Source organism: Belonocnema kinseyi, chromosome 3 (genome assembly GCF_010883055.1).
Source record: "Belonocnema kinseyi isolate 2016_QV_RU_SX_M_011 chromosome 3, B_treatae_v1, whole genome shotgun sequence".
Classification (NCBI taxonomy): Eukaryota; Metazoa; Arthropoda; class Insecta; order Hymenoptera; family Cynipidae; genus Belonocnema; species Belonocnema kinseyi.
The window spans coordinates 123,819,540-123,829,058 of NC_046659.1; the positions used below are offsets into that span (position 1 = coordinate 123,819,540).

General features: G+C 26.0%; 1 protein-coding gene across 1 annotated transcript; it reads left to right on the forward strand.

Annotated features, from left to right (window-relative positions):
• Positions 1–6,510: 6,510 nt before the first annotated feature.
• LOC117170255 lies at positions 6,511–8,429 on the forward strand. Its single transcript, XM_033356893.1, has 3 exons — positions 6,511–6,612; positions 7,797–8,112; positions 8,231–8,429. Exons 1-3 carry the CDS (start codon positions 6,570–6,572, stop codon positions 8,250–8,252), a joined length of 381 nt encoding a protein of 126 aa, XP_033212784.1. The 5' UTR covers positions 6,511–6,569; the 3' UTR covers positions 8,253–8,429.
• Positions 8,430–9,519: the final 1,090 nt, after the last annotated feature.

Sequence of the window (9,519 nt, forward strand, 5' to 3'; positions counted from 1 at the left end):
ATTTTTACAGGAAAAACCATGAATAGTACCACATCACGAGGTATCGGTTCCCTAGAACTTAGGAAACGAAACGTCAGCTACTGTAAATTATTTTTACAGTGTTGCGACAAAAACAATCGATTATTATCTTCTTGTTTGAAAATTCATCTTTTTGGTTGAAAATTCATTATTTTTGGTTAAAAATTAGAAATATCCCGTTCAAATCTCCTTTTTCTTAGTTCAAAATTATTTTTTAACTGAAGAGTGAACTATTTCATTTTTGGTTAAATTTTTTTTTTCATTTGCGAATTCATTTCTTTTGATTAAAATTTAACTATTTCATTACAAATTCTTTTTTTTATTGAAAATTAATGTTTGATTTGGAAAATGAAGTATTTCATATAAAATTAGTATTGTTTAAATTCAACTGTTTCTATTTATTATCAAGATATTTTTTGGTAGGAATATCAACTGCTTAATGTTTCGTTAAAAATTCATCTTTTTTGGTTTAAACATACTACTTTGTCAAAAAGTAATTTTTTTTATAAAGACTTATTACTTTAATCAAAAATTCATCTCGATGACTAAAAATGTAACTATTCTATTGAAAAATGGCTTTCTTGGTTGAAAATTAATTTTTTTCAACAGAAAATTTAACTATTCCATTTTTGGTTGAATTTTTTTATATTTTTTAGTTGAAAATTGACTTCTTTCGTTACAAAATATGCATATTGTTAGAAATTTATTTATTTTTTAATTTTAAAATTTCACTCTTCCATTTTTGGTTTAAAATTTATTTTATTAGTTGAAAATGTATTCATTATTTTGTTGAATTTTCGTTTTCTTTCAGTAGAAAATGTCCCGTTTTCAGTTAAACCTTTACATATCTAGTCGAAAATTCATGTATTTTGGCGAAAATTTGTGTTTCTAGTAGAAATTCTAATCTTCTTTTTTGAAAACTCATAATTTTTGTTGGCATTTTTCTCTACTTCATTTTTGGTTGAAAATTGAACTATGTTATGTTTTGTGCAAAATTTCTCTTTATTTGTTAAAAAATTCTACTATTTAGGAAAACCAAATTAGAGAATGTTATTAAAACATGTACTTTGCATTTTTTATCCAGTAGAAAATAGCTTTTATGTTCGTATAACTCAGAACTACGCAAACGGAATAGCTTACTCTTTTAATTTATTTTAGAAATTAACTATACATTTTTATTCATAATTTGTATAAAAAGGTTTTTTTGATTTATTAACTTTAAATTTTCGCATTAATCGGACCCGAACCGATCACGCACTTTGGTCAGTGGTAAACTCCCCATACTATAAACTAAGAAAAAATTTTAAATCAAAGAAAACTTGATTCAATAAAATGATCGTACTGAATACATTCTATAAAATAATTATTCAATACAAAGAAATCAATTTACTTAAACTAAATGCATGAAACTATTGTTTCAAATTAATACTTATTTCATTTAGTGTAACGTTAATAAACTGAAGGCCCTGGCTGAAGTTAAAATTTTAATTCTTTTGGAATTTTTTTACACAGAATTATACTTCATTATAGTACTTTTTAAAATCCAGGTATAAATAGTCAGGATAATGCATATATTTTCAGTTGAAAATAGTTTAATAAAGCCATAAACTGTTTTCCACTTTGTTAACTTTTTGTGGATTTTTAAAATTCGGATAATTAATAATGTAAATAAAAATAAAAATTATTATGCAGTATTTTAACGTTTTTTTTCGTGGGTGAAGAAGTAATTGAATCTGCAAGAAAAGTAATATCTGAGACTTATAAGCTGATTAAAAATCTTATTTGACAGGTGAAATCAATTAAACGAAATATTGTATTGTTACAAAGAAGACAATTTTATCACACAATTTTATCTTCTACATATTATATTAATTTGGTCGTTGACAAAAATGAACATTTTTCATGCCATATCGCTTGAATTCCATTCGGTAAAACTTTTGATACTTATCGATGATATGCAATGAATAGATTTTATATTTGTCTGGAAAAGCTGGACTATCCAAGAACATTGTGCGAATGATCGGAACAGAGTCATTATTTTTTAATAAATTTATTTTTTATTATTTTTGGAATTGAAACGACTTGTTAAATATTTTTGTTCATCTCTAAAATCTCTTTCGATAAGCTAAATTTAGTTTAAGAAAAATTCAAGCAGTTTATGAAAAATTAGAAACTTCGGGCAGTTTTTTTAATGTTAAGCACATTTTTGTAATTGATATTAAAAAAGTCATAAATTGTTAATGACGATTATATCTACACACAACCTAACAAATTCTCGTTTTTTCATAGTGAAATTTAAAAACTGACAACCTTCAAAACTGATTAAGCTCAAATTTAGTGTCCGTAAAAATTAAAAAATTCTAAAGAGACATCAACATACATTAAATTATTTCAAAATGGAGCATTTAAAACTATAATAAAAAATTTTAATTATATAAATTTTGAAGATGATAAAAATTATGAGGAGGTATCATATCATATGGAATTAAATGCCATTTAATATTGTAAAACTTCAGAGTTTTATTATTCTAAAAACATTGAAAATTACGTGATTTAAAATTGGAAGCTTTAAAAATGAATAATAATAAATAAATAAAATCCAAGTCTAATCTAGAATATAAATTAAATAACTTGAAAATCAATTATAAAGCTTTTACATGCATGCCAAACATGTCTCGATCCGCATCAATTTTGCAATTTGCAAGACTTTGAAACTTGGATTTTGTATTATCCTATTTTTAAATTGTTCATATTTGTATCGCACGTTTTCAAATTCTAAGATTCAAGAGCACCGTAATTTAGACAAAAGGAGGTGCCTCAAAACAATAATTTCAACTTTTTAATATCAAATTTTTAAGTGATTAATATTTCAATTTACTCAAACTTTTACGACAGGATTAACAATTTCTTTAATTTCAAGGTATAACAACATTTTTAAGTTAAACATTTTAGAAAAGAGATTTTCGAAAATAAAATATTTTCCAGCTTTCGTAAAATATATTAATATTCTTGTAGTTAAAGGTAACTCAATAGAATATGAACATTTTGAAGGAGATCAAGGGATGTATTTGTGATGGATATAAATTCTATACCATTTAAAAAAAATATTCCAAAAACATTAATAAATTGTGTAAAAAATGTATAGAAACATCTACTTATCAGTATGCAGTCGTATTTGATGTTTTAGAAACAATTTGTATTAAAAAAATGCAAAAGATCCTAATTATCGCTAAAAACCAGTAAAACACAATTTTTTACGTATGGGGGTTTTTCGGTACCCAATAAAACATAATTATGGGGGAAAATTCAAAAAGTAATATTTTATTCGTATTCGATAGCAATTGTGAAGGAAAATGTGGAGTTTTAACTCGATTCACCTTGATTCACATAATATTGATGATTCTAAATAAAATGTACAAAAACGTATTTGTTTCTATGGGAAAATAAACCGATTTAATTTAGTGTTGACGTTGAAAATGCAATCGATGTATATGAATTTTCAATTCAATTTTTTAATGTGCTTTACTTCAAATGCTTGAAAAAATTTCATACATGAAAAAAGTAATTGATGTTTTTAAATTTACGTAAATCGATTTGTCTCATTTTCGTAATAATAAAATCAAATCTTGTACTATAATTTGATTTTTTTATTAGGAGCTAATTTGAATCTGATTTCTGGCACCAGCGCATAAGCTGATTATAAGGACTTAAAAATACAATATTTCTTTTCATGAATACATTATTTAAAAAAAAACTCTGATTATTTTTTTCTGTTTGATCTTAAATGATCTCATTGGATACAAAATGTATGTACATCCTGAAATAATGTTAGAATTAATTAATTTATTTAAATAATTAAATGTTCACTTCAAAGTACGGCTATAAAAGAATATATTTGAGAAATATTAAATTCAAAAGCAACTTTTGTCGCAACCTAAAAATGGTAAATATTTATTAATATAGTTTCTTTTATACAAGTTGACGTGTTTTAAACTAGAAAGTATGTCATGAATGGACATCAAAGGGGTGATTACGAGAAGAAGAAAATAATGTTTTTAGAAAACGAAGGTGTAGTCATTGAACACATATTTTTAATTATCATAATTGCAGTATTTGAAACAAAGAGAGATGAATTTTGAAAAAATACATAATCTTTTAGCAAAATATTTAATTTGAAAACCAAAAAACGAGAAATTATTTACAAAAAGTTTAATTTTTAACACACAAAATATCATTGCTCAACTAAAAAGTGTACTTTTTAAGCCAAAAAATTAATTTTCTACGTAACAGTAGAATTTTCACCATAAATGTTAATTTAAAATGAAATGCTTGAATTTTCAATAAAAAATTTGAACCTTCAGACAAAAAATATCAATTTTGTACGAAAAATGGAATAGTATAATTGTCTTTTTAAAAGAATAATTTTCAAAAAAACACGTAACAAATTTTCATCATAATAGTTTTTCTAACAAAAATACGAATTTTTAACAAAATATATTAATTTTCTACCAAATAGTTGAATTTTCAACACAAAAGTTGAATTTTCGAGCAAGAAATACGATTTTGCAACTTATTTAATATACCTGATGAAGTTTTAACCAAACATGGAATAGTTAAATTTTCCGATAAACCAAATTTTAACAATAAAAATGAATTATTAACGAAGTTTAATTTTTGGCTGAATATTTTAATTTTCAGGGCAAAATGCCGAATTTACTACAAGGCAGTAGAATTTTTAACGTAAAAGTTTATTTGAAATGTAAAGTGGATTCGTCCCTGATGATTAATTACCTCTAAATATATTGTGCAATGACCCTGATGCAGCCATGTGCCCCTACATGAATCTCATGGAACTTAAGGGTGCAAGGATTTTAGAACTAAAAAATAAAGATTCACTTTTAAATTAACAAATACAAATCATGTGTAAGCTAAGTCGACTAAGGCTAGAATTACAAGTGAGTACTGAAATAATGATAATCTAATGCAAACTTATATTAACCTTAATAAGATTGGAATTAAATATCTCAAATGTCACATTAGTTATGTAAAATATTATTATTACTATTACTTATTTAAGAAAGGTACTTACAGAATGCGATGGTTTAATTAAATCCTCAACAGATGCACGCAAGTTACACATGGATACTATAGGGTAAAAACTTTCTCAAGATAGCACTACTGCACGGTGTCCAGGTGACCTTTAAATTTTCACGCGCATGATTGGCGCGCAAAAATCAAGTAATTGACCATACGGGATGGCTTATTGCTCATTCGTGGATGGTCGAAATGGGTGTCGACACAATTTTGGAAGGAGCGTTCGACCCTGTAAAAGGAATGTCTGGCTCCCTAAATTTTGACCATCTTTGTCCTTCCATTTTTTTTCGTGATTACTTCAATAGAGTTAAAAATGGCATACAATTTTTTAAAAATTATTATATATACAGTCTTTAATATGTTTTTTTTTGTATAAGACAATTAGTTCTCGCCTATTGAATTAGGTAATATCTCGACTACTCCAATTAGTATTTTTCTACTAATCTTTAGTGCCTCACTTTTCCCTAATCAAATTTATAAAACTTCACTAGTAAGTTTCACTAGTGCATCTGTTGAATAATGAACTATTTCGACTAATTGAATTAGTAGAATTCGAATAATTTAAATTCAGAGTGTGCATTAGAAAAATATATTTGATTTAAAAGAATAATTTGCTTACTTGAAGATAATAATATTAAATCACCTATTTTTAAAAGTTGAGGCACATTACTTCAGTTAGATGAAATAAATGTATATAATTTAAAATTATTAGACAAAATATTATCAAACAAGTAATTTATGTTTTTCAAAGAAGGAAAAGCGTCATTATTTAAAATAAGAAAAATTATTACTTATTTCAAACGAACACAATGAAATAATTCCTTAAATCTAAGCATAATTTTTTCTTAGGTGTAGATAATAACAAATGCTTTGTTTGAAAAAGAGTTCTGTTAACAAATTTCTGGAATATTAAATACTAGTTAAAAGTTATGTTATTCAAGTCGAGTGATAAATCCGCAGATCGAATATTTTTAGATGAAATATTTTCAGAGCATTTTTTAACAATTGAATAAGTAAATGAGATAAAATCAATCACTGCTGGAAAAGTCGGAACTCTATTTGGATCAAATAAATTTCATTATTCAAAATCATTAAAACGAATTCAAAGGAACCATTTCTCAAATCTACCAAACAAAAAAAAATTCTCGAATTTAAAATCCTAATTGGAAGATCTGTTATTAAGAGCGAGTTTTATAAGACTGCAAACACAACTTTTTAAATAACAAATATGTTTAATGCAAGTGGTGCAGACACATGTGTCCAGGTGTTTTCATTAAATGCAGACAGGCTGGTCATTGTTTTTCATCTTTTTGAGGGCACTGTGTCAAAAATGTCAGTATATAAATGGCTCATCCGTAACATTCAGACATCAGTACAAAAAGAAGTGAATACATTGATCCTTCTGTTAAAATTATTATCTTCTGATTTTTCTAGTATATTTATATACCTACACGTCCATGATGAAGTTTATAACCCTGGCTTTGCTGGCAGTTTCTGTCGGTAAGTATACTTAAAGAAATAAAATGGAAAAATATAATTTTTTCATGCTTTTGCAGGCAATGAGTTTTAGAATTTTATCCGGTATTTACACATAAAGAATTTAGATACGATTTATCAAAAATGTCAAAATTTACTATTCTTCTCGCATTGCAAGTTGCTTATACATTCGGCTCATTGACTTGTTTAACCGGCCTTTTTTATTATTGTATATTATTAAACAAAAGGTAATGTCCAACATTTAATTATTTTATGCGCATTCCTAGAGTGAACTTTGTATTTGCACTAAATTTAAAACAGTTTTAATGATATGATCGATGGAGTTATAGTATAACCTAATAATGTCTTATTGACCTTCGGGACATTTTTTTCTCAATTTTTAATTTTTAATATTGAAAAGAGTTGCTGAATTTGAGAGCATCATATAACAGCATATTGTACAAAAGAATTCAAGAAAAAAATAGATTTTACAAACTTTTTCAAAGGCGACATTATGCGATATTCTCATCCCAATTTTATATTTTTACGTAGAATGTGATAAGCAATAGCCACAAGAGAATATTATTTTGCCCGGATTTGTAATGGTAAATTGACCGGCCTTTATTTGCAATTAAATGTTATTGAGCAATATATTTTAATATATTTTCAAGAATAAAATGAGATACCATAAGCTACTGAGAAATTATTTCAGATTACTGATAATATAATATAAATTATAAAAATTTGGTAAATTTTATCAATTTTTAGCTCTTTTAAATTTCCAGCAATTCATAAAATTACCAGAAATTAAAGAAATTTTTAAGTTTCAAAAATTACCAGTAATTTCCACAATTTCTAAAAAGTTTCAACAATTACCCAAAATGGTCGAAATTTTTGGTATCTATGCCCGACAAAATCTCTCAGTAGACGGAGTATTTGGTCGATTAAAAAAAACTGGTTAGGTCAATTAAATATTATTCTGAAATAAGTAAAATTTGTTTTATTCCAACCAAATGTTCATATATTTCCAAGAAAACAGTTTTTTGGTTCAAAATTTTTTTCCAGAATACATACTTGGGAATAGTAATTAATATTTCCGAAATTTGATCGAAATCATCAATTCATTTTTCTTTATTTAGATGCTTTGTGGAGCATGTATCATAAAACATTTATATTATTAATATAACATTTATTTTTTAAATCTCTAGGTTTCTCGGCATGCTTATTTGATAAGCTTAAGCAATTTAAATTGAAAGATTATGCACTTGAATATTTCAATGTACAGGGTAAGAATTTCCATGAAAACTGTCCCGAAGAAAAAAAAATGAGTAAATCAGATAGGTTGGCCACCGTAACAAAAAATATTATAGATATGAAACTTGCAAAGTCAGAACTTGATAAGGATCCATCCAACAAAGATAAACAAAAGGCCGTAGAAGATACGGCGGCAAAGGTCGCTAATCTGGTACTACCATGTGCAAAGGCTAACCAATTGAAGGAAGCTGTTAATTTCTATCAAAGCAAGTAAGTACGCTTAATATTTTACACACGAATTTTCTACTATATTTTTACCTATAGTTTTTGATTTGCATTTTACATAAGATATAAATATTTTCTAAATTGAATATTGCTTCATTTACAGAGATGAGAAAAAGAAAGAGTAAATTGGATAAAGAGAGTCAGGGGATCCAAAGGACAATATTATGACGACTTCGGATGTTTCAGCAATCTAATTATAGCATATTTTTATTATAAATAAAAGTTCGAATCTCGGTGGATCCGTAGACTGACTTTGTAAAAAGTGGGATTTTGACTGTCTGAAAATTGCATATTCAGGTACGATACCTGTCGGAGATTGTGTAAATGTAATGTAAGTTAATATAATGACCATAGATGTAGAATTTAATAAACATTTATTACTATCAGCAGATCATTATCTTATAATATCCTATCTAAAAGCAATTCTATTATTAAGTCTAAACAACGCAAACTTGCCAGTAATGATATCAGAATGTACGTAGTTTTTCATTTGAATCTAAAGCCTAAAAAAAGACAAAGATTTAAAAACAGCGACAGAGATAAACAACAAATTGAGGGAATATAGAGCACAAATAAAATGGATTTATTATAGAATTCAAAGACGTAGGTTAATTGTATTAATTAGAAATTGATTAATAGAGTTGTGAGCTCTTACTATGGGGGAGTTTATTACTCACCAGAGTAAGTGATCTGTTTGGGTCCGCGTTCTGCAAAAATTCAAATTTAATTCATGAAAAATGGCTTTTTTACACAAATTACCAATAAAAATTTATACTTTATTTGCATAGAATAGACTCAAAGGATCAGTTATTCAGTTTGAAAAAATGTAATATTTCAGTATGGTCAGTTTCTCTTACATAGTTCTAAATCTCAGAAACATGACTTTATTATTCACTGAAATAACGTTTCATAGTACATGTTTTCCAAAGTTTTATAATTTTTTTATAGCGCTAACTAATAAGAAACATATTTTAAGATTAAAAAACTAACTGTTTGCGCTAAAAATTTGTCTTTTGTTTTATATTTAGCTAAAAATTAGTCTTTTTTTTTGTAAAACTACATGATTTTTTGAAAATCCGTTCTTTTTGGTTTAGTTTAGAGGCTTTTAATTTAAAAAATGTTTTTATTAAAATATCAACTATTAAATTTTACGTTATTAGTGAAAGATACATTTCCTTGGTTTTAAACACACTATTTTGATGAAAATCAGCTTTCTTCGTTAAAAATGGTTTAACTGAAAAATTAACTTGTCTGTTGTTACTTAAAAATTGGCCTATTTTAATTCAAAAATGAACCATTTTATTTTCGTCAAAATTGCTTTCTTAGTTAAAAATTCAACTATTTCTTTAAAAATTGATTTTCTGTTAGCAAATTATTCTTTTTGTTTGCAAA

Coding starts and splice junctions, on each gene's coding strand:
- LOC117170255 (XM_033356893.1), top strand. CDS start 6,570: ATGATGAAGTTTATAACCCTGGCTTTGCTGGCAGTTTCTGTCG. Junction 6,613..7,796: donor TTTGCTGGCAGTTTCTGTCG/GTAAGTATACTT, acceptor TTAAATCTCTAG/GTTTCTCGGCATGCTTATTT. Junction 8,113..8,230: donor GTTAATTTCTATCAAAGCAA/GTAAGTACGCTT, acceptor CTTCATTTACAG/AGATGAGAAAAAGAAAGAGT.